Source organism: Taeniopygia guttata, chromosome 5 (genome assembly GCF_048771995.1).
Source record: "Taeniopygia guttata chromosome 5, bTaeGut7.mat, whole genome shotgun sequence".
Taxonomy (NCBI): Eukaryota; Metazoa; Chordata; class Aves; order Passeriformes; family Estrildidae; genus Taeniopygia; species Taeniopygia guttata.
Window position 1 is genome coordinate 39,436,430 of NC_133030.1, and position 26,370 is coordinate 39,462,799.

The window sequence follows — 26,370 nt, forward strand, 5'->3', positions numbered from 1 at the left end:
AATTTTTTGCTGAAATTTTATGCCTGTCATGGTTCTACTTGACTCTTTTTCATGCTATTCCTTCCTTTATTCACTTTTTTTTTTTTTTCCTTTTAGAAGAACTTGAGAAGTTGGGCGAGATTTGCAGATCTTAGTTGAGAACTTGAAGTACAGGTTTTGGCAGAATTTATATTCATTAATCCAAGACTGTGTTATAAAGACAAAATTACGTTGGACTCACCTTGTGATACTGTTCTCTTGGTTCAATCCAAAATCGAAATTATTGTTTCTCACCCAAGTGAAAGATTCACTTATTCAGAATCAAGGTATCCCCACTCCAAAATCACTTTAAGGACCCAATACATCATTGCAGGAAAGCACCTTCCACTTCATGGGGACAGGATATTTTTCCCCCTTGAAATCTTTTCTGTCAAGTATTTTACTCTGTCCCAGAAAGATATCCTGACCTTTCTCTGTAGGAAGAAAGAAAACTGCAGAATTTAGTGCTTTATCACATGGTTACTGCCACACCTCTTTAATTGAGTGAAGAAGGAATAAGAAACCAACATCAGGAAGCATTATGTGAAGAGTTTTCTAAATGTCAGCACATGCATTCCCCAGACTTTTCAGCACTGGGAAGACTTAAAGGTAATTTGTCAGTGAGAAAGAACTGATCGAGAATTCACCCATGTAAATCGATGACCTTTTTGTCAAAAGGAAGTCTCTTAGCTAGTAAAGATGCAGCATGACTTGAAAAAGAACAAAATACTAATGGGCCAATCTGAAGCTTATGAAGTATCTACTTGTAGATATAAAGATATGGTTCAAGAAATAATGGTTTGCAACCAGATTAAGAAGACTGGGTTTCATTTTGGGACCTTGATATAGAGCTGTGAGATTGTATTAGGAGAGCTATCTGGAAAAGCTTCAGCATCTAAACACATTAACCAGCCTTTTTTATGTGTTCAGTAGATATGAATTCCACCTTCTCAAAAAAAATCAGGGCTGAGCATCTTTTAAATGGGATTTATAGCACTGTTCTACCATCCGGAAAAATTAATATAAGTTAAGCATACATTATTGCAGTAGCACTATTGCAATTAACCAGTTAGTGTTATATAAAAGGCCGTTTTAATAGCAGTCTTCTGTACAAGAAAGATTCAAGCTTTGATCATGCCTCACAAAGACTGCAGCTGTAGTATTCCTGTTATCAGGATGTGTTTCTCCTCAAATATTATCTTAAATGTTTAGATGGCCTCAGAGTTGTGGTTTGCTCCAAACTGAGTAAAAGGAAAATAAATTCTGAGTTCTGGAAGGAAAGAAAATATAAAATTGAGTAAGCACAGATTGCTTTCTGGGAGATTTTATATTTTCATGAATTCTATTATCAAAGTATAAGGGATATAAAAAGATAATATTGCCACCAAATTAGCAGTAAGTGACTTTGATTCTGGCATTTGGGCAACATAATTCTGAAGCCTCCTTTTATAAAAGTCAGTGGATTTAACTGTGAGAGAAAACTGTGAAAACAAGATTTGTTCTGATACAGAATAAAATATTCAAAATGGACAGAGAAGAGTTTCAAATCAAATCTGGTATTCTTTCAAGAACCAAGTGTTGCTTAGTCATAGAGACAGAAAATGTTTGATACACTTTCATAAACTGCACTGTTTATCTAGACGTGCACTCATAGTGCAGTGTGAGACCCATTGTGGTGTTCATGGAAAAACTCAGTGAGTAGAATAAGAGCAATGAGATCTCAGCAGAGAGGGAACCAGAAAATACCTCTTATTGCACACTGGGAGAATGGTATTGTGCTCCCAGGTAGGAATGGCTACTGAAAAAAGAGGTCCACTGTGTTTTCTTAAGTTATTCACCAATGTTGTTCACCACTGTTTACTGTTAATGACTGGGAATATGCCTGTCATAGGAGCACAGAAAAGAGCACAAAGCCAAAATTTGCTTTAGGACAGAGAGGTGCTGCTGCTTGCATCTCTGCCTCAATTCACTGTTTTACAACTGCTGCCAGTAGATGTTTTGGCCCACCTTTTTTTCATAATTTAAAGATTGTTTTAGATGCGCAAATGCAGACACTATTAACTTTTTATCTCTACCACTTGCAGCAGTTCATAGCTTTTGCCAAAAGCATGCTGAAAAAAGACAATTGGCTCATACATTGATTTCCACGTTTTTCAAACTTTCACTTTTATGCGCAGTTCTTACCTGTGCAAAGCAGTATTTTTTAATTGGGTTTTTCCTGTTGCTTATAAAGTCATTTATATTAATGAATGTGCTTTTGCAACACTTGTCTGAGTCTGGAAATTACTAACAAACCAAGATATCAAGTAACTTGCCAAAGATAACAATGGCTGTTTGTGTCAGAGCCAACTGTGATTACATGCTGTACCTCATCCTTAGCCTTTCTTCCTAGCATATGAATATTGTCAAATAATCTCTGTGTTCCAATGCATCACACTTCATTTACTCAGGCTAGTACTTCCTTTCTTTTGATGGTCGCCCTGAATACACAAAATGAGATACCAAAGAAGAAAGTACTCAGACCAGATAGTGTGAAGTTTAGCAGAACTTTCACCAAAACAAAAAACCAAAATTTAAAAATTAAAGAAAAAAAAACCAGAAAAATATGAACTCCTGCTCTCAACTGTCCTACAACTGACTGTAGAAGAGCTACTCCAAAATACTCTTTTCCTTAGAAGGAAAATAAAGCAGTGTACCAGCAGCAAAACATGTTTTCCTGTCCCTTGGATTTAGCCCAGGGGAGCTTCCTGGGGCTGCCATTCCTGCCACCTTTCTGTGGCAGAAGAGCATCATCCACCTCTTCATCTGGAGGATGGCTTGGCTTCTTGCAAGCTTTGCTGTTCTTATATCAAAACCCCCCAGACTTACATAGAGACCTTTTTTTCCCAACTTGATTAATATTTTTTCATATCCATCATAGATATGTACACCCTAAAGAGTTTGCTAACTACTTGGAAGCAATACATGTTATAAGTAAATGTAAAATTGGTAGGGAATAGCTGTTTATAAAGTGTATTAAAAAATTAAAATATTCCATTTGCTGATGTTGATAACACCAGTTTGCATCTGCTTTTCACTTTCTGCATGAATAGGTGTTTGCATAAGGTTCAAGCCCATCATTCACTCACAAGCCAAACTTATTCATGTATTTTGATGTCATATGAAGCAATGTTCTTCTGTACTTACTCTTTTGACAAAATGGGAGGAAAAAATGGCACAGAGCATTTCAGGTATGTCCATTCCCAGTGTGCCATCCATGAAGCCAGCAGCTGAACAGGAGCCATCACATGAGGCTTTCGTTCCCTGACTTTACCTGGGGCAATAACTCCTGGATAGCGATCTGGACACTGATGTGCCAGTTTTACTGTCTAGAACAGAAAATTTATCATGAGTGTTTCAGAGCATGTTTCCCAGAGAGAGCTGTTGTGGTATAAATGTCCTTTTTCTCTACTCTTCAGAATGCATATTCACCACTATATAATGAAGAAAGTCATTATTGTCTGTTTTTGGATGTTTAAACTGCTGCTGTTTCTTAGTGTTTGAGTATGCCTCCTGATTTGCCTGAAGAATGGTGTGTGGTTGAGCCCATCTGCTTTACCCTATAGAGAGAGCAGAATATAGATGTTTAGTGGAAAGAGTTTCAGTTCCTCCTTTTTACAGCATCATTAGGAAGCTGTCATTCTAATAATAATAATTCCCATTTGACATCATGGAGGTAAAAAGAAATCACTGCTGACATCAAAAATGAGGTGATATTTCAGCAGTATTATTTCACTGAAGATAAAATGGAAGTCTTTATTACTCCCAATGCTTTTAAAGAAAGCTGAGCAAGGCTTATACTGACCCTAAAGCTTATATACCTTAATGCACCTCTAACCAGTATGAAACAAGAAATTTTAATTTTTACTGCTTTATTTTTTTTTGTTACTCCTTAGAACCAAGTATTTTGTGCCTGCTTAAAGGAAAATTATCAGTATCTGAAAATAAGCATGGAAACCACAATTATCTTAATTTTCTCCATTACTTAAAATTTGTAAAAAATACTGTAAACAAATGAAAACACCAAATTACAAGAAGTGGTAATTTTCTTAAAATCTTCATATTGGAGTCTTTACTGAAAATTCATATAAATTGCATAAAGGGATCTGAGCTCTGAAGAGGTTACCCTGAGGAGGGTTACAAGTTTTATTTCACTTTTTATGGGTGTCTTATTCTCTCTGAACTTCTTGTGCTCATTTCTGTGTGAAGAGCTTGCTATTAAAAGGACACAGACAAGGTCTGTTTAATCAGTAGTAAACAATGCTTTTCACTTTTATTTCTGATAGCACATTAGACCCTCCCATTCCCCTTTTTTTTACAGGCATATTCAGTTATAATTCCTGTCTTTGTATGTTTTTCCATCCTAAACCAAGCAATATAGCACATCAGTGACTCTATGCAAATATAAATGGAAAAGACTATAACCTACTAATATTTGACAATATTTCTAGAGTTTGACATCTATTATTTTTCTACTGATTTGTTTGTTTGTTTGTTTTAGGGGACATTTATAGATAAATATACACTGCATAAAATTAAAGCAATAGGATGCAAGGCTGATGCCTTTAAAACTGGCAGTATTACCCCCATCTAAAGGAAGTTCAAGAAATATGTATTCTTCCCATGGCTTCATTTTTCAGAGTCGGTCACATACTTGCAAGCAGTGCCAAGTGTCCTCTGTATGGCAAGACAAACCTGTTCAAAATGTTTCAGTCTTTTCACAACCAAACTCAAGGAATTTTTGCAATTAAATATGTGGTGGGATCATCACATCATTTTGTTCCAGGCAAATATGTTGATAACATAACAGTCACAGCTCATCTGCTGTTGAGTTGCTGCTTCTCAGTTATTCTTAGAAATAAGATCTGAATTCTTAGAGGCATGAAAATATTTAATAGTGATAAGCCTTTTAAAAATCAAAATTAGTAGATATCAGTTACAGTGAATTATTTAAATCTGAAATGAACTCTGCACTACCAATGTAAGCAAGCCTCATTCTGTGCACAAATAATTTGGACATTTGCCCCAAGAATTTGTCATGCAGGAGCAAAATACTCAATTTTATTTCATGTGAACTCAGTGGCCCCTTTCACTTTTTAAATATTTTGGAAGGTCTGAGGTATTAGATAAATATTTCTCTTCTTGGAAATTGTTATCTCATTAGATTTTTCATTAATTTCTCCTTGCTGAAGTGCTCAGAAATGTATAATTTCTTGCTAAAAATCAGTGGCTTTTGGTTCTTGTGACCCTTTGCACTGTTATAAAGACTATGTTAGTTAATTCAGTCCAGCAGTAGGCGTAGCACTGTGCTTAGGAGGCAGCTGAATGCAGAGCCCTGCTTCCCTCAGCTCACAGGGCATCTCTGGGTCCAGCCTGCATCTCCCACAGTCATATGGCCAGGGTTAGGAATGGGGCAGTGGACACAGCTTTTCCTGAAGAAGCAAGGAGCTGATTCTCAATACCCAAACATGCATTATGGGTTGTTTTCAGTCACTTTATAGTCATATGCATTCATAAATTTTTATATGGTTGGAAGATGCAGACTTTGATGGTACAAAGCTCACAGAAGAGCTTTAGATCACTGGAGCAACCACAGACAAAGTTTATGGTGACAATTTATCAGCTCTTCTCCGTCAAGGAAAATTGTTTTTTAGTGTCTGCCTATTAGCAATCACATGCATATTATGAAATTGAGTTTTGGGGAGGACAGCCTGCCATCTGTCTTTTCTGTCTTTTTTGCACAATGCATCATTCTAAAGTTAAAACTTTCTGTGCTTTAAAATGATATAAAATATGAGATGTCTATAATAGAGACACTTGGAAAGAAAAATGTACTAAGTAGAAATGTAAATCTTTATAGACTTTAGAAACGGGGAACTGCTGATGCTATACTTTATGTTTTAGCTACAAATGCCCTCCACATTTTCCACATGCCATAGTGCTGATAATTAATTAATATATATCTCAAGGAGAGTGAAAATGTTTTCTTCATAAACTCTCTGGTTAAGGGCAGTTTTTTGTGAGAGTGAAATGGAACTGCAAATGCCTGTTATGGAGAAAGAAAAAGATGTGTGCAGTTTCCTTTTTGTGTTCTGATATGCTAAGATTTTATCAATAATATTGTTTTCCTGTAAAAATATCTGCCTCAGAGAAAATCTGCTGTGTAGCTGTCAGGATTACACCTCTTAGAATATACCTGTGGTGATTCTGTTAAATTGATAAAAACAGAACACTCTGCTGTGTAGAAGGATTGCTGAAAATATTATGAAGCCCTTTCATGTGTAGCAGCACTTGTATGGCAGTACGTTTATTGTGCTATAAATTCCATCACTGATTTTGGCCATTTCAAATTGATTCTGCAGTAACTGTAAGTAATGAACCTTACAGACAGAGCCAAGGAAGAAAAAAAAACCAAGCCAATAAACTTCTGCCTGTAGGAATACAAATTGTAGAGTTCATTTAGCCTCCGTTTCTATCAAATCATGCAGTGAATACCCCACAAAGCCAGAAAATGTATCCAGCAAAATATACAATGCCATAGCCCTGTCTTGCTTTAAATTTAGCTGTTAAACCAGATAGTCAATTACCCAAAGTACATGTTTGTATGAGGTGTCCTGGGGATTTCACCTGAGATTTAAGGAAGGTGCTCCGCATAAGTAGATAGAAGTGGAGAAATTATAATAGAAGTACTTAAACAGGATAATAAGCCAAATCCTGAGCTGTGTTACATGGTCTAAGCAACACCAGGCAACACTGAATTTTATAGGGGTGTAGATGGATGTGCAGTGAGCTACTAATGACTCACCAGGTCAAAGTACATAAAAGTCTTCAAAATTTACTTATGTTTCTAGCTTATTTCCCCTTCTTTACTGAAAAGTTCTACTGGGCTAACAAGATATTAATGATTGCATAGATTTTAACAGAGAATTAATGTGCTTGGTAAAAATTTCTATAGAAAAGTTTTTAAATCCATTTAAAAGATGCTGTTCTAAGGCTTTCACACTAGTTTTCTATAGGAAACCCACTGACCTTGGTTTGTTAAATGTCATGTACATTTTTCACAGTCTTTTGTATCATTTCAAGTCTTATTTTACAAATAGACCATAGATGTAGTCCCACTATACCAGTGGGATGCGCATGAGATGTAAGCACAGATGAATATACATATGTGTTCTACCCTCAGTTGTTACATGAAGAGCAAACTTCAGATTTCAGCTCAAATGCAGAAAAAATTCATTTTCTTCCACAGAGCTTTCTTGCCACCATTACAGGAGAAAGAAGAAAGCTTGCATTTTATTTTCTGTGCAAAAATAAATAAATGTCTGGGTTGGGTTCCTACAAGCCCTGCAGCACTTCCATGCATCACAGCTTGCATGCTCATGTATCTTACAGTCTGCATTGTGTGCTGAATTCATTCTGTGTGTCTTCTAGTACCTAACTGCATATTTTTTCTGAACCTTTGTGCAGTCTGTGAAAGATATTAAATCCTCATTTTGCGATCAAAATGCTTGAGTCCATTCTACTCTTATATAGGCTACAAGATATTTGTTATCTAAGACATATTCCTTGCCTCTCTCCATAAAAAAAGTCTATTTTGTCAATTTGTCCACTTTACAGCCTAAGTGACACACAGAGAAAAAAAAGACACAGAAACTGAGGCTTTCAGTTAAATACCAAGTATGGTGAAAGCCATAATAAAATAATGAGAGTAGGGAATATTATTTTTCCTTTCACTCTGCTGGTTTGTGTTGCAATGAGGAACAGAGTGAGTGAGTCCAGAGTCTTGTGAATAGCCCCTGGTAACTAAGAGCAAAGAAATCTTGCTCATTATCTCTACTCCCTCCTGAATAAACATTTCAGCCACCATAAATGAGTGTGACATGAAGGGCAAATGAATGGCTCTCATTCCAGATGAGAAACACTTGAAGCTGAGTAGCCTGTAGGTTGTTGTAAAGGTGCAGATCCTGTGACCATTGGATGATGGGGTAGGAATACCATTTATTTCTGTGTGACCTAAGATTCATACTCTTAAAGTGAGAGATTCCCAGCCTTGCAGAGAGAAAGCTGACTTTTGCTTAGGACTGCTGTGTGTGAAAGACAGAGCTGTCCTAATTTTTTCTGGTTTGTTTTTTTGTTGTTTTTTTTTTTGAATTTCATAGAAAAAACTTAGCCAAATATAAGGAAAGGTTCAGTATGGATTGACAGATGGCATGCAACACCCCTGCTGTATTTCATTTATAAATATGATTGATGTGGAGGTAATTTCTCAGTAACCAGTTTTTCCCAAAAAAAGTGTTCTGAGTGGTGAGTTAGTAAAAGAAAATTAATCTCTGCATGTTAAACTTGCCAACTTTTGAATTAATTGCATGAGAATGACAATCAATTAATAAATGTTAAGCAAACAACAGAAAATCAGTGAATTAAAAATTACTAAATTGATTCCAATGCAGATAAAGAAAGAGTCTGCCATAATTCTTTGGTGTAGATTCAAGAACACGAACCTTGTCTCATCAGTTTTCACTCCCCATTTATCCATGTTTAGCATTTAAAACAATGGTGGTTTATTATGATTTTTACAAATAAATTGCTATCTATAATCTAGCTTGCTGCATTAAGTGGATTATAGAAACAAATCAAAGATAGTGGTCCATTTGTAGCTGTCAAGGAGAAGGTCAGAGCTCTGCAAAGACCATCCATCTCCAAATGATAAAAGTTTTTTCTTCAAAGAGAAATCTCATCCCTTGTGTGGATAGGCTTTGTCTATTAATGACAGTACATGTGGCTGCTCCTCTGGAAGGGCTGCCGTGGTCTGCCCCAGCCTCCTCCTGCAGTCCAAGTCTCTTTAAAGCCACTTTTGGTCTTGGGGTTTGCAGTTTCAATGCTATTTTCTTTATCAGGACCATGTGAAGTGTATTTAAAACTATTCAAATTAACACTGAAAACAGTCAGAGAACTACTGACATTAGATCTTGGCAGACATACCAGAAGAATTTTGCCTTCTCTCTTATCATTCCTGTTCGTCATCTGGATGTGGAAGCATTACTATTCACCTGCAGAAGCTTTTCTGAAATTTGCAGCTGTAATGTTTATAAAATCAGCTCATATTCCTTACTGTCTATTTTCACTTTTATACTGAAAATTTTTCGATTTTCAATTTTTCAATAAGTGTCATTGATGTGGGGAAAGTGAAAGCATATTAATAATTATGGAAATTAATATTTTTTGCCTTATCTCCACTTTTGCTTTTGTCACAGTTGTGGTATTCTGCAGGAAAGCCCACACATTCTGTTGTCCAAGATCTTTGGGTAGACCCTGTGTGCTTGTATACAGCCAGCAAAAAATTGAGCCATGCTAGGGGAAAGCATGCAAGCATTAAAATAAACAAAAAAATTGCTTTTCGCTGTGGGAGCATACACCAGACACCATTAGCATAAGCAGAGGAACCTTAGCATTAAAGACATTTGAATAATAGTCCTCAGCCTTCTCCATTGTGTGTCCCTGCTTTACTCTGTGCAGAAATCAGACCTTTCTACCCATTTAGCCACAAAATTAGGCAGAGTAAATGTAATTTTTTTTTTTATTAACTTCAGAATGAGCTCTGGGGCTGCAACCACAGGTGGAGAGCTTGAGCAGGCCATAAACATTCCTCTCTTAATCAAGGTTGACTTGGGGAATCCATTTCTGTCTTTACAGACAACAGCATTTTCTATATCTTTTTCTCTGTGTGTGGGAAAATACATTAATATCAGATATTTTGTTTTATCTAGTCCTTTCTCACTTATCAAGTCCTTGCAGAGAATCACCTAAGGTAATTGTTGGGCTGCTAAGAACTACATCAAACAAAACAGTAGGAAAAAAAAAATTAAAGAACCTCTTTATTTCTCCCTGCAAAGAAAGAAATAAAGAAGCTACATCTGAAGTATGCTTATTTTTGGTTGTTTTTAGTGCAACAAAATTTGGTTGCCTGACATACAGAACTGAAACTAACTTTTCTGAACCACATTTTCACCCTTTCTGTTGCAGAATTATGCAGCCATTTTCCACCATCTCCCAATACTCTGATAAACTGCATTGGAACCAATGCAACAAAAGTCCTTTTTTAGGTTTAAATTTCACTGCTGGCAAAAACAAGAGAATTCTGGAATAGTGAATTTCAAGAGAGTTTGCTCATGGGCAGGGACAACTATTCCTTTACTGGAACCCTGCACACTTCAATAGCTAAATGCTTTCAACTTTTTTTAAACAGTATTAAGGAAAAAATATCCTCAAGGCATTATTTTTAAAGGGGACTTCAAACACTCCATGAAGAAAAAAAAAATGCAACGTATTTGAACACCAAGGGATTTGAAGTAGCAAATCTGTTAAAGTGAGCTGATTTTTTGAGTTTCAGGGTTAAATAAGTATTGACCACAAATTAGCGATGCAGACTACTGAAAATTCTGAGACATTTCAGATTTCTAGCTTGACCAGCAGTAGCCAGATTCTATAAGAAATCATTTATAAATAAGTTAATTATGTTAGCTCAATTTTAAATTAACTATGTTTCATTTTTCCCTCTGAGTTCAACAAAATCCGTTATAACATTTACAAGAAGTGCAAGAAAATCCAAGGTTCTTAATCTTTTTTACTACATAGACTTAATTCTGCAGTAACTCAATATTAAAAATTTTAGAGTTTATATTTTAAAGCAGCTGTGAAGCAAACAGATATGCAAGGGTAAATCTGCTCATCTTGAATCCTTCTGCAAATGGCCTGCTCTGGAGGTCATATCAAAGAGATTCTTTTTCCAGCTTAAACCTGTCTTTTCTAAATAGATCTCAACCTGATCTCATTTAATGCATTGATGTCTGGTTTCTAAGTCATTATATTTGCTGTATTACATATCAAAAGGACTCTTGAGAAATTCCCCCGAATTGATAATTCTAATTTCTTATGTATAGCTACTCTATATTCACTCTGAGGACAGCTGTATTGTATGCTAAACCACGAATTGTAAAAATTGATCCTTTTGTATGTAGGTTTGTATTAAATTGAGATACTCTATTTTTTCCTGTTTGTTGCCACACATGGGTTCCTGGTGTCAGTTTGTATTTGGTTGTTTGAGCATATTAAAGTTTTGCTAGTGCTTATGATGTTCTTGCCAAGAGCGCTCTTGCAGCAATCTGCACTAGAAAAGTCTTTGTGCCAATTACTTCAAAAAGTATTCAGTTATAAACCCAATTTCTATGGCTACTTTTTCAGGTTGCTGTGTATTGATTTCATTTAGTTTCTTTTTTTCTATTTTTTTTAATGTTGATCTTCAAATGCTTTTAAGTTTTGCATTATGAAAAGGCAATACAGTATTGATAGAGTTGTTAATAAGACATCTATTAAAGGTTCAAAGGTATTAAAATTAAACCTAATAATTTAAATTAATAATACTGCATATATTTAAAGGATGCTGTTTAAAAGTGGAAAGTTTAGAGTTCTTATTGGAGGTGCTTATTATGAAAATGGAAACCTTTGCAGTGACAAAAAGCAAAATAACTGAAAAATTATGATGTGCTGAAATTAAAAAATATAATTATAAACGCGACACAATATTTCTTGAGTTTATATAATAAAGCTGATTTCAGGAGTGTCAGCTCTACGACATCTTTTCTTTAGAGAAAAGCAGCTTGCTAATCCATTGCAATTAACAAAAAATCACAACACAGGAAAATTAACATGTGTTAGAATACAAATGTGCTTTTGAAAGGACAGACTTGATCATGCAACTTCTACTACTACAATGTACACCAGTGCAAGACTGGACCTCAGAATTCTAACGTGAGATCCATCATGGCAATAAAGACAGATATGTGCCCATATACAGCACAGAACACTGTGCTACGCTGTACTGAAGAGGAGCTGCTTATCTAGTACCCCAAATTTTAAAAAAAATGTAAGTGTGTCATATAGCAGAATGAAAAAGCCGTAAGTTTAGGATCTAATAATGTTAATCTAAAGGATCCATAAATACTTGAGGAATCTCTGGTCTGCTGTTCATTTCCCAGTCTGTTAAAATTTGATAACTCTTCAAAAACATTTGTGCATTCTTGAAAATGCTTTTGTTTTGGTTTGTTTGTTTTTTTAATTACAGCTTTAGGAGTTGTTTATCATATAACAGTCTCCCATTATTCTCACAGAGTATTCTTAAGATAGACTTAGCCTAGCCAATGTGACTTGGGAAATCTCATGTTCTTGTTTTACCTTCACGCTTTTTTGGAGAGTTTGAAAGCTGTCCCCATGCCCTTCTCTTTAGTTTATTTATGCAAACAGAGGTAAGTGGGAAATAAACCTTCAGTATCCTGAGGTTGAAGAACAAGCAGTTTGTTGCATGTGTTCTCAAAACAGTAACTTTAGCACAGAAGAGATCTATTCCCTGTAGTGTACTTGAATGAAAGTGACTGTGGCTATTGTGCTTGCTGCTGATCTCAACATTCCCCACACGCAATCAAAAATATTCTACTCAGGTCATTTTCGGGATTGAGTAGGTGCTTTGAACTGAGCCTACCACACTGGGTTGTTTCTCACATGATGCTTGTCTTTTAGCACCAATACGTTTGAGGTCTCATAAGGATACCTTTTTTTAAACCCTTCAGATTAGCTAAATTCTTTTTGTGACTATTTTAAGCAGTAGAATAGCTTTTGAATCTTATTATTTGAGGGAGTGATAACAGGAAAGATGGGAAAAGCCTAATAGGTCTTCAAAAAACCAGTATTGACATTTTAGCAATAAAATGCATCCTGAGACCAAATATGCTGTTTAAATGTAAATACCATTTCCATTTTCAGACTGTCTTTTGCAGGTGTATCTGAAGGGATTTAAAATACACTTCTAGATGGGAGAGAGGCTATTGACCTTGAAACTATGTATGTGTAAGGAATAATCTTCCGCCTCCTTGAAATCCAACTCATATTCTTTGAATGGGTGCTCAAGACCACAACTCTGACCACTGGTTTCACATGGCATTCATTGCCTAACTCAAGACCAACTGCGAAGCTGTTTCTCAGGAATCATAGACTATTGCCTTGTTTTATTTTCATCCACTATGGTTCTGAATGTAACAGTGACAGATGCACTAAGTACTACTTTTCTTTGTTCTGGTGCAGACTTGATATAACAAGACAAGGTTGGTGTGTAGACACCATGAAGAATCCTATACTGAAGTTCAGGTTGATAGACATGGTTATATTTTTATGTCAGAAAAGGAAAACCTTTCAGATGTCATTGTGTAAATTCCCAATATGACACTGGGCTCTGTTTTCCTCTTAGTCCAGAGGAAATTCTGCTTCCAAATATTCACTCTTACTTTAGAAATCACCTGAAGCCATGCAGGAACTCATTACCATGCAGAGTGTTAAAACATTCGTCTCACTGGTGTCACATACAGATTTTGAGATGCATGAACCAGTGAGTGAAGGAACACACAACTCTTTGAAAGGAAAATGAGTGAATATGGGTATAGTTTGTAAGATATTTCTTTGGCCAATTTCATCAGTTTAATTTGGCTGTGTTTTAAAGATTTAGGTGGTGATTTTGGAAGTATAAAATAACATCTTTGAGAGACCAAAACAAATATATACATGTGTATATATATATGTATATGTGTGTATATATATATATATCCTTCAGAAACAGCTGTTTCTGTAAAGGGGGATGTGTGTGAGGGTTGTTTATAAAATAGTTAAGTAGCTAGGTGCACACACTAAATACATTTGGATGTTTTTGTATGTGATTGTTTTCTAAAAAAATTATTCTACACAATAATTTTAAGACTTCAAATTTAATGTCTTACTAAATGAGCTGGAGGGACAACTTCTGCCAGTGCTGTGGTTTCACACACACAATAAACTGGCATAATCATTTACACAGAGAACAAAAGAAGTAGTTTAGAAATTTGTTTCAAATTGAAGTTTAAGTTTTGAAGAGACATTTGAAAGGTGAAATTTGCAGATTTTTCATGCTTGCAGGTTTTTATAGCCTCTGGTAATGCATGTCCTTACTCTGACATCACATATATGTGACAAGATGGATGCAATATTTAAAGATATCTTTTGACAAAGAAAGTATTTCCATCTTCAGAGGTGGGATTTAGCTTTAAAGGATGATGAGCAGGTTCCAGGGTTCCAGATGTGGTTTTCAGTTCCTGAGTTTTACTTTCCTTAAGTATTGACAGAGGGAAGGTTTTATCAAGGTCTTTGTGATGCACTTGTTTATAATGAGTAGACATTAGTAGAGCACATCTAAGTGCATATCACTAACAGATGACTAAAGAGAGCATATGGCAGGGAAAAGAAATATATATTTGTCCAACCAATGTGGCTTGTTAACACTCCCACACTCATAAACTCATGTGTTTACATGTGCTTACAATATTTTGCAAATCCGTTTTCTAATCAGCTAAAAATAAAAGCCAAATAATTTTTTTCCAATATTGGAGTGCTAGGCAAAGTTGATTTAGATTTTTTGTTTTAAACAAAGCAGTTAAGCAGTACAGAAGATTTTTACAGTATTTGTTTTGCTTCAGCATTACGTTTTTACAGTATATGTGTTATTTTCATTTCTCAGTGTTAAAAGTTTTGGTTTTGCAAAATGTTTTTTCTTCACCCACCTGCCTATCCAAGGTTATACTACAAGCAATAATATAGATCAGAATAGCCTAAGCAAAATTCTGGTCTTGATCGGGTCGCATTATTTATTTCAACCATAAGATTTCCCTGGGCTTCTATAGTGTGAATCATAGAATCACAGTTACACCTACTAATAAACAGTTTGTAAGCAAAGTAGTCTCTGGACAGTTAACCCGGTCCAGCTCCCAGCAATATAAAAAAAAAGTCTTTTTATTAATTTAATTTAGAATGTAGATGAAGAAATGATGGGGAAATCTGTACAGTTCTTGACATAAAAAGTTTCTGATGATCCTGTGATCAGGAGTATAGCATTCACCCACCTTTTTGTAACAGAACACAGTATCACTGTCTTCTCTTGCTGTGACATCTAAATGTGCCTGTCTATTCATATGTCATTAATAGAAAGAAGATAGTTTAAATATTGATTAGGACAAAGTTTTCAAAAGGAATCATTTATAAAGGAAACTGCACAGAAGAGCTGAGTTTACTTTTTCTTTTCAGTAAATTCCTAGCAAATTCTTATTTTATATTTACATCTGGAGCCAAGTATTGTCCTTCATAAAACAGTTTATTGTTGCAATTTAGCTTCATTAAAGTCATAATACTGCTTTAGGATATGATAGACTAGTGCTGTGGGATTGAATTATAAAGAGATTAATTTTAGCTACGGGAGATAATTGACCCTATAATTCCAATCACCCCTAATCCCAGTTCAAATGAACCAGTGCTAAAAGTGGCAATACTCACAATATAGACAAGGTCATGACCATTAGAATTGTTTTTTACTACCAATTAGATTTTCCCACTTGGTGCATTTGACTAATGTTGTCCTAGAAAGGGGTTTCAGGCATGGAAATACAGTTACTTTAGAGGCACACAGGCACTGGAACTGATGGGTAGTTTGCTGTACATTTCCCAGTGTACAGAATTAGAATGCAGTTGAGTGCTGACCCCTAAAATTTTACTTCACATAGGAATTCAGAATATGTTTTGATCCATGGTGGAATTAGGAGCATGCTAAATAATTTGAATCTGGAAGCAAATTATCTTGAAATTCAACAATGTTAACATATGGTTAACATAGCAGGTTTGGAACTGTCTCTTGGGCAACACTACATCTGAAGTGTATTTCAGATGAAGAATCAGGAAAAAAGTGAGGTACTGCCTGAATAAAGAGTTGTTCAAAAACAAATAATTTTGATATTTAGCTGCAAATGACATAAAGGTTTAGAAAAATACAAAGATATATATATATAATATAGCTTAAAAATTCCCTGAAGTGTTCGTGCCAACTTCAAACACACTAGCATAAGGACTTTTACGAAAAAAACAACAGAAAAATGATACTTTTGCATAGCACATTCAGGATGAGATAAATTTTCACATTTTTACCAGTTATCCATCAGCATTTTTCCAAGCATTTACAGATTTGAGTTTTGCAGTAAGCTGAAACTGCATGATAAAAAGAGACAGATAATGATAAAAAGCAGATGTATATGTAAGCCTAGCTTGAAGGAGCAAAATATACTATTACTGCCCCTCCTGTGAAGTTAATCCTATTTCTTTTAGCTATTTCTTCATTAGCTAATGAGGTTTTAAGAAAAATAAATAATTAAAGTGGGTTTGAAATACTGTTTTTGCATCTTTGCCTTTAGGAACTTTTTCAAATATTCATAGAATAGTTTGCCCTTGAAAGGTGCATTAAGTGTGAGTTTAGGCAACAGTTACTTTAAACATGGGTGGTCAGAAACCTGTAACTGAAATTGCCATGCACAGCAGCTAATCACTTTCCTCATTCAGATTCACCACACTGGCTAGGCTCAAATTTTGTAATAGTTGTGAAAGGATATGTTTCAATGATTAGGTCAAAAAAAAGAAACAAATTTCAAGTCTTATGTCATAGATCTATTAGCACAAATTGAATCTGAATTTGGATGCACTTTGTGATTTGCGGTCTTAAAAATGACAAATTTTCTTCTCACTTTCTATTATCAATCTCAGATCAGAAGTAAAGGGTTTGTCTTCTGTCTTTGTGAAAGGAGTATCAGTGCACTTTTTACCCCATTTTTGTCATCTCCTCCTGTGACCCAGGAATTTACCAACTTCTCTGGGTAGGGAGTCTAGAATGACAGAGAAAGGGACCCTCATCTCTTGGAAGTTTCTCTTAATGCCAGTTCTCTAATGGAAGTTTCTCCTGCCAGTTCTCTTAATGTTGATGTTGTACCACATTCTGAGGATGAAAATCTGTGACAGCCTACAACTGGCAATTCTTGTGCCTCTCTTATCCATGAGTACAGGAACTGTAATTTGCATTTTCATTTCAATATGCTCTATTTATATTATTTTACTGGATAAAACAACCCCTTTATTTATACACTACTGAAGGAGTGTATAATTTATTTATTTAAATATATATATTTATTTAAATAAATATAATATTTATTATTATAAATATTTATTTATACACTCCTGAAGGAGTGAAACTGGAAGTAGTAAATTATTCTTTTCCCAGAGTTTCAGTTTACTCTATTTCAGGGAACCTAGAAAGGGGATACAGTTCTTATGGATGCTATTGGATCTGAGCATCTTCTGGTATTATCTATATTGTGCATATGGAAGAAAACCACCACCCCCAGTGCTTTCCATACATGCCTAGTGCACTAGGCAAAGGCCTTACATGTATACCAACTCTTTAAATGTTTTACTGTGGATGCAGAAAGACCATCCTGCGCCTGAGCTCATAGAGCACCTGTAGGCTGTTGCTTCTCAATTTGCCAGAAGAAATTCAAGGCAGTGTTTCCGTGGTGTAGGTGACAACCAACTCAGTTAAATCCATTATGTTTCAAAAGTGCTGATCTTTCTTCTGCCACATTCAATTTCCTAATATTATAAAGTGGTTACTTTATTAATTTCCAGCTTCATTATTTCAGTTTTATCCCACTCTCTCTTTTGTGGAATTTCTACTTCTGTGGTGGCTGTTCCTTCTTTGTCTAACAGCCACCACAGCAAAAATCAACACCACAGCAGTTCTTAGGTTTTTATTTGATGAATGTGGAGTGTTTGCCTCTTATGTTCTTTTTGCCATGAGGACACATAGGGCTTGTTGACAGCCAATATTAATAAGCTTAGCAATGATACTGGCAGTTACTTAGTACAATTTTAGGCAGTGTTAAGTGGTCTGTAGGGAACAGTAAAGCTATCCTTTAAAATAAACTGATGTCACAGAGCCATTCAGAATTCACTGGTATTTTTTATTGTTTTTATTTTCCAGGTGATTCATATAACAGGCCGGTTACGTCTGAGAGTATCCCTGTCACACGGGCGGACAGTGCCCAGCCAAATCATGGGACTTGTTGTCGTTGCTCATGCTTTGCCACCTCCTACAATTAATGAAGTCAGGATTGACTGCCATATGTTTGTCACTCGTGTGAATATGGACCTCAATATCATTTACTGTGAAAATAGGTATGGCCTTTAGATCCTTTACTTCTTTGTTTTAGTTGCATGTATTCTTTGTTCCATGGGCTCAGCAAGAAATTTTGAAATTTTTGACTCTTGCAATGTCATCCTGGTGTTGTAGGAGAGCACTGAATTCACTCTCATCATCGCTACCTTCATTTTTATTACATGCTTAGAAGATAAAGGTAAATTTAAAACTGTAATTTGCAGGATGTCTTCTGGAACAGGGCAAGATACCCCAGGAAATATTCCTCTAAGCTTTCTCTGCTTTTAACAATCGTTCACCGTCCCTCTCACAGGCAAGATTTGGGACTAGACAGACGTTGGTCTGACCTGCATGCCTGTCCTTATGCTCCTCCACAAGTTTTTCTGTAGGAAGTTTTAAAGTTTTCCATTTTTGAACTAATTTGCAGATTACAGCTATCATGCTCAGTGTTTAATGGAACAGAAGCACAGATGGCCTAGATAGTAGGCTAGAGAGGTGGGATCTGTTGCAGTTAGAGGTGGGAAAACTGTAGAATAAAATTGGTTAAGGGCATACTGGGACAGACAGCAGTGAAGTGGGAACAGGTGATGAGGAGCTGGTTGGGGGGGCTGTGTTCTGTGTGATAGTGCTGAGTGATCTGGGAAGGTGAAAGAGAGTATTTAAATTCAGTCCTACTCCCTGGGGGCTGGGTGCCCGTGGCACTGGGGCTCTGCGTGGTGACCTGTGAGGGCAGGACATGGCAGCCAGGGCCCATCCCGACCCCAGAGGGGAGCTGGACAGCCGGGGGGTGCAGGGCAGCTCCAGCCCCTGCACTGGGCATCTCCCGAGGACAGGCAGTGGGGTGGGCTGGGTCAGGCCAGGCAGGGCTGTGGGAGCAGGGCACTGACAGGGGCTGCCATGGCAGCCTGGGCTGTGGGTGGGCCTGGAAAGCAGAGGGGTGATCGAGACCATTAACACCCCAGATTCCCTGGATTATATTTTTGAAAAATCAAAATATAATCCAGGGAATAGGTATTTACAGCAGAGTGAAAATATCTGAGAAGGAAATTACATGTAATACGTTTGGGTCCATTGATGAAGTCTGAGGTATGGGGAAAAGGCTGGAAAGGAAGAAGGAACACAGCCAAAATAAATTTTGTGAAGAGGACATCATCAAAAAGTAGAAGAAACACGGTGACTACTGCAAGCTTTTCTTATGACAGCAATGATGGCATATTATAAATTGAGTGGAAGCTCTCTGATATGAGAAATCATAATTGCTCAATTATAGTAGAATACCTGTGATCAGGATAGCACATCGATATAAACTTTTATTAAAAAGGATAAACAACTGTTTTGTTGAATCAGGATCTTAAACAACCTAAAATAATCTTGGATTTCAATTATGAGGTCGTCTTTGCTGCCATATTGCTGCACTGCTGCAATACTTTTTAAAATAATATTACTTGACTATTAGAAACTTCATCTACACTTCCAAAACGTTTTCTAAAAGTGAATATATTATTCTTATTTTTAAGCTTGCACAAGGTCACAGAAAAAGTGGACAATGGCATTAAAGCTTGGGCTTTTTGCGTGGGGCTCTACCCAGTGAGTATCCAGATGCTGTATAATCTGGTAGCTGGCAGAAGAGCTCTGGGTGTTAGGAATAGGATCTAGAACAAAACTTTTCCCTAAGTCTCTGATTTCACTGTGACCTAGCTAGGTAGTAATGGAAAGCTGCTATCACTGCAGAGATTTTCAAAGGCCTCTGTGAAGTCAGTTGCTGGTATCTATCCAGTTCCTAATGAACAAATTCCCTTTTAACAAAATCACCTGCACTTACTGCTGCCTTTATTGGCAACCTCCATTAAAAAAGCCAGGAATCAAATAGATGTGAAAAATGAACTCTTCCATCAGGTCAAGAATTATATGAACTTTTAGGCCAAATTAGGAAGATTTATGCTTTCTCTGCTGTGAGTTTGGCATTTTTATGAGCCCTAAATTGTATACATGGGGTTTTTTTAATTAAACATTTTTCTCAAACCTTCCCTTTATATTCATGTAGCAATAAAACTTTCAAATGCCCCAGAAAGATATCACTGAAAACTGTAAAATTCATCAGGTGAGGTGCACTGATTGGTAGTCGCGTAGGAAGTGCTGATAAAACTTCGTAAACTATGGTAAGACAGCAAGAAAGTGTTGAATTAATTTTTTTTTTTCAATTTTTAAGCTGAAGGCAAAATTATAAACCAACTTTTTCTTGTTTGTTATGAATTTATCTCATGGTAATGCAGAATGCATATAGTGGTACTTGAATGTATGCTACAATAAGGCGACTTTAAGCCTCTGTGTCTTTGTTAAAAATCTGTTAAAAATATTTTATAAAAGTAGTTTCAACTAGTAGAAATACTTCTCCCAGTGCTGGAGGTGAATGTGATCTCACTGATGCAGCAGGATTTCCACTCATGGAAAATGAAATAAAACTGAAATAACTTGGATTTCATAACAGCTACAGTGCCGAATATGACTGTAAAAATGAAACTAACAAAAAACAAACAAAAAACCCAACAACAACAAAAAAAAAAACCACAGGAGGGGAAGGAATTAACAGAACAGCTGATTGAAGCTGTCAGATTAATTATCTGGGTGTTTGCCAAGGCTGTTCTCTGAGTCAGGGACATTGGGATCTCTCTTCTGGGATTATAGAAAAGGAGATAAGTATCCCACCCTGAATATATGAGCTTGACTTCTGGCACTTGCGGGCAGCTACGAAATTCTTTGTGGTGCCACAGTAAAGCAAGCACAACATTGATGAAAACAGAGAAAAATGGATCCATGCTGGGCAAGCTGTAAGCACTATTTATGGAGCAATGGGGAGTTACTGGCAGCTGCAGGGAGTATGGAGCAGAAGCCATGCCACTTAACTGAAATGAATGCTCACAGTGGACCATTGGATCAGCAGGGGTGAGATCAATAGTACTCTTACTTTTCCAAGTGGTTGCCTGCTTGAAACAGCAGTGAGCAGGAATGACATTACTCAATTCTTTGGGTGCATCTTGTTACTTTCCTTGGAATGAAGAGATCTCCTTCATAATCCTGGACTCAGTGCACAAACTAGCCAGACATTAGCTTCCCTCTGAGAAAAAAAAATTGTTAGATATTATACTGGCTGTTTCTAAAAATTAATATTTTTCTTTGAGTGTAAAATACGGGCGTAAAATTTTGTGGCCTAAAATGTGGTACATTAAACTGGGTCTATTTTGTTAATGTAGGATTTGTGTCATCTAAGATTCACCATCTGAAATAATCTGGGATTTCTTTATTAGTCAGTGGAGTGAGAAAAGCACCTGCAAAGGATAAATCACCTCTGACAGTGATAAATAACTAAAAGCAAAATGAGAGGCTGCTGCTAGAGTGCATGATCAGTCTGTGTGTTTTCAGAATCAACTGTTAAGGATTGAAGACCATTTGGAGAGAGAAAATAGCCAGTTTAATGTGGACTGTGATACCACATCTGCTAATATGTGCCCAAAAAGAAATAAGCACATGGCAAAGGTTTGGCTTGTTGGTCATGACAGTGGTTGTCAGTAAATCCTTCAGATATGCAGAAGCAGTCTTGTGTAGCAAAGCTCAAGCCTACAAATGTGTGCACGATTTCAGCAAATTCAGCAAAACACTGTACCATATGCCTACCTTTAAATTTCAATCATGTTAACAGTCCTGTAAGTCAGTGGAACCATTGATCTGCTCCAACACAAGCCTATGCATATGTTTTACAGGACCACAGGATAGTGGTCTGCCTAGAGTGGCCTGCCCCTTTCTACTAGGCCAGCAGGGTGGGATTTCCTCTCTCTGATCTTATCATAGAATGTACCACAATAATTGAAGACTAATATAAAATAATATTCTAAAAAAAATATTCTATATCTAGACAACAGACATAGTTTCAAATGCTTACGTAAGCAGGACATTTTCTAATTTTCTTTTTAATTTCTGTACTGTGTTTAAGGACGTTGACACCTTGACTCTCCATGATACAAATTTACACAGGCACGCAGACTCAAGTACACAGACACACGCACACAAAGGTCTGCAGAATAGATTTTAAAGTTTCTATGTGCAATAAACAACAAAGTCCCAGTTGAAAGGGCCCAGAGTGAAAGCTGAGCTCCCAAATGAATTAGACTAAAGAAGATAACACCCTGAGGCATCTGTGTGTCTCAGCATTTAAATTATATCCATTGAAATATGAGTTTGGACTTGGTGCCAAGAAATGGTTGAAGAGCTTTTTCATGAATATACCCAATAGAAGACCAATCTGTTGAAATGAAATGTGTCTCTAATCATTTGGTATAAACATAACATGTTTCTACTTTATTATGTAACCTTGAATCATCTTAGTCTTTTAATGAGGATTTTGGATTGTCACTAATGCTTTACAATTTCATGGAATTATATTGTCCTGGTGTTATGCTACATGGAGAATATGTACTAGAATTTAATTTTCCACTTAGTTAAATAGATAAAATAATTTCCATGTTTCTTTAATTTTTTTTTTTCCTCTAAGGCCTTGTCTCATTTGTACAGATATTCCATTCAAATTATATAATGCTGAAAAACTTTTTAGCAGATTTAACTTTCTGAGTCATTTGACAATTCTTTTGTTCTTTTCTTTCTTGAATTATAGGCTGTATGTTCTTTTTCCTTTTTAGGATTAGTGATTACATGGATCTGACCCCTGTAGATATTGTAGGAAAGAGGTGTTACCACTTCATTCATGCTGAAGATGTGGAAGGCATTAGACATAGTCACTTAGACTGTAAGTACTTCCAGTTTTGTCAAAATAACCTGGTACAACAACTGATTGCTCCTAAACTATTATTTATGCTCCACAACTGGGATCTTCATCTTACACCCACTTTTTTTTTTAGAGGTTTTCATAGAGGATGGTTTAAATGTAATTCTTTGTGTGATTTATTTTCAAGTCTTTTTATAGACATATAAGACCATTTAAATATGTGGAAATAAACATTATATTTTTATTACTTGAATTTCCAGCAGCTGTTAATTTACATGTGCTATGCATTATTTTAATCCTTAAAGAGGTATTGCTTACATGAGAAACTCCCTCCCTGGTACAGAATAGGAACTCCTCCTGTGAGAATTTTGGGTTTTTCTGAATCATAACATGAATCACAATAAACTGCAGTATAATTGGGATTTCACCAGGTTTTTTCATACAGAACTGAGCTACAGCTCGACCAGTGCTTTAACCACCCCATGTGTTAATATCTAAATGGCCCCATCCTTATAACATCTAAGTCCCTGTTATATGCACACTGATAGCATCTGATTAGGATAAGGAAAACAGAAGTACAAAAATGTTGCAAGAGACAAACCAGAGAACATGTGCAGTGTCTGTGTATGGGGGAAGGGAGGTTCAGCATGATTCCTTGTAATTAAACTCTTTGTATTCCTTTTACTAAAAGCCATAGGGCCTAATTCTTTTCTTGTTGAGATCTGTTGACTTCAGTGATGGAGCTCCTGATTTACCCTTGTGCGAAAAAAGACTTATGCCCATAATCTCTAATTTATCTGTGCCTGCAGTGAAGCCAGATAATTCTTTGGAAGTTTCAGTGACTGACTGAATTTATGATTGACTTTGTTGTTTTTCTTAATGCAGAAGATGAACTGCAAACTGCTTCTTAAATTCAGAGTCACAGATTTGAGTAACTCTGCTCCCCCTGTATCATGTCCTGCTAACATTTCCTAATAAAAGGGCAGCAGCCCAAATGCAGCCACACTTAATTAGATTTTACAAAACCATATGACTGCACTAGAAGGCAGAAAAAATGTTCCATCCCAAATTACCTTGCATTATCTTGCAAGGGAAGATAGGAGTTTAACTCTGACCGGAAAGCAGGAGAATAGGGACAGCTTCTATAACAACATATGGCAGCTAACAGCAGCATTAGGCTGTGTAAAGATTTCAGAAGTTTCTAGAATGTAAAATGTGCTTGGCATAAAATCAAGCTAGATATATTTCTGCAGAAAAAAAAAAAAAAATCAACTATCCAAAGGGATAAACAAAATAATATTGTGTTATTTAAATTTTAAGCACTTGGTATCCAGGAGAATATGTCAGTTGCTGAGAAATGAAGGATCAAATTCAGAAACTCAAATTCTTGGTGCTCTTGTAACTGGAAGTCAAAACTGACAAGTTGCACTTTCACTGCACTCTCTGGCCAAGGAAATAAAAGATATCTATGACTCAGATTTACCTTACCACCTGGCATAGATGAACATCCCATTTGAAAAAGACCTTAATCTTCTGAATAACCACTTCTCTCTCAAATAGGATATCATTTATGAAACATTAATCTTCAGAAAAATTCAAGATCTATGCAGAGAGTATGAGTGCAGTGTGGTTAAGTATTTAAGCACTGGACTAGAACTCAGGAGACCCTGAAGACAAGAATGACTTCAAGAAAATCACTTCAACTTACTGTATTCCTGCTCTCACCATATGTCCAGTTCAGCAAACTTTACAAACACAGGGTTTTCTCTTACTTTCAACATCCAGCATAGCAGGGCTTACAAACTTGGCTGCGTGGCTATAGCATATTATTCTTGCTAGGCTAGTTGGTTTTTTCAATAGACAGGGCTGGTTACATCTTTTATGCATGTTTGTTTTCTTGCCTTATAGGAACAAGATGCTCGTAGAATCATTTAGGTTGGAGGAAGGAACTCTGGGATATCATCTAGTTCCACCTAATACTCAAAACCGGATCAGTACTAATTCAAAACAAATTTTTTAGCACTTTGTCTAGTTGATGTTGAAAAACTTCAGATTCTCTACAATTTCTCTGAGTCATCTGTTCCAATTAGCTTAATAAATGTCAGTTATCATCACTGTAATTTTGGGGTGTTTTTTTTCCCTCCTATCCAGTTAGAATTTCCCTGTTTTGATGGTGCAGCTCATGGCTCCATCTTTGCAGTATCCTGCTTGCAGATATGCTGCAAGGTTCCCCTGAAGTCACCTCATCTTCAGGCTAAACAAGTCTAGTTCCACAGCCTTTCCTCACAGAGCAAGTACACCAGCCCCTGGGTGCCTTGACAGACCTCTTCTGAGCTCACTGAAGTTTATCTATATATTTCCGATGGTCAGAGCCTAAAATTATATTCCAGTTGCAATTGAATGAGTGATGAGTGAAGGGGAATAATGACTTTCTGTGCTCTGCTGGCTGTACACTTTTTAGTACAGCCCTGCTGATTCATGCGTAGTGTGCAGCAGGATCCCCAGGTCCCTTTTCACAAGGCAGCAACCCAGGCAGCCAGTCCCAAGCCTGTAACATAGCAGGGAATGTGTCCATCCCAGATACAGGACTTTGCATTTGTCTTTTCATGTTTAAACTCATGCTCTTTATGAAAGGCCTTCAAATTAGTCTTGAGAATAACTGGGGAAGTACATCTGGCAACTATAAGTTCTGCAGAAGCCAAAGTGTCTTTGCCCAGAGAGATGTTTGAATTCTAGCATTTGACAATAAAAATTGTATAGAAACCAAGAGAAAAAAAATTGTAGAACCCCAAAATACTTCATAGCAACTTGCCAATCCTAAAAAATCAAATTTAAGCCAAACAAGAAAGAGAAAATCTTTCTGGTTTAGTAAAGCTAGAATTAGACCTAAAATTCATGAACTGGTGCACAGTGGCTGTGGAAGGTGGAACCCAGCAGAACTGGTTCCCCAAAACAGAGAGCGCAAGATATTTGCCAGTACAACATAGGAAATAACTGCTTGAGATCACAATGGAAAAAAAAAAAAAAAAAAAAAAAAAAAAAAAAAAAAAAAAAGCAGATTTGTGCAATAAACAAAGCAGGACTTGAGAAAGTAACAAACTGAAAAGATTGTGTTTGATGGAGAATGCAACCAAAAATCTTGGTTTATTTTTACAGAAGAGAAAATAATTTTCAATTATTAAAACAAGAAGAAATACGAATTGCAATTGTAGATTTCTTGTTTAAAAGAAACACAAGTAAAACTGCTATTCTGCCTATTTACTGACAACATATCATAAGGAAACAGTAAGACCATTACATCCTGCTTTCTCATCCAAAATATTCAAAGATATCAAAGAGAAAAACAAGCAAAAAAGAAAACCTTGCACAAAATCATAAAAAAAAAAAAAATGAAGAGGGTTGTTGATTACTTCAGATCATAGCAGCCCATTAGAAA

At 36.3% G+C, this 26,370-nt stretch overlaps 1 protein-coding gene across 11 annotated transcripts in view; it reads left to right on the top strand.

Annotated features, from left to right (window-relative positions):
• The window catches only part of NPAS3 (neuronal PAS domain protein 3), a 592,726-nt gene that overhangs the window by 543,627 nt on the left and 22,729 nt on the right, over positions 1 to 26,370 (top strand). For all 11 annotated transcript variants that reach the window (XM_032748493.3, XM_072930745.1, XM_041716413.2 and 8 more), the window contains 2 exons: positions 17,984 to 18,177; positions 22,849 to 22,955. In XM_032748493.3, coding sequence (XP_032604384.1) covers positions 17,984 to 18,177; positions 22,849 to 22,955 — 301 coding nt within the window. The remainder of the gene's footprint in view (positions 1 to 17,983; positions 18,178 to 22,848; positions 22,956 to 26,370) is intronic.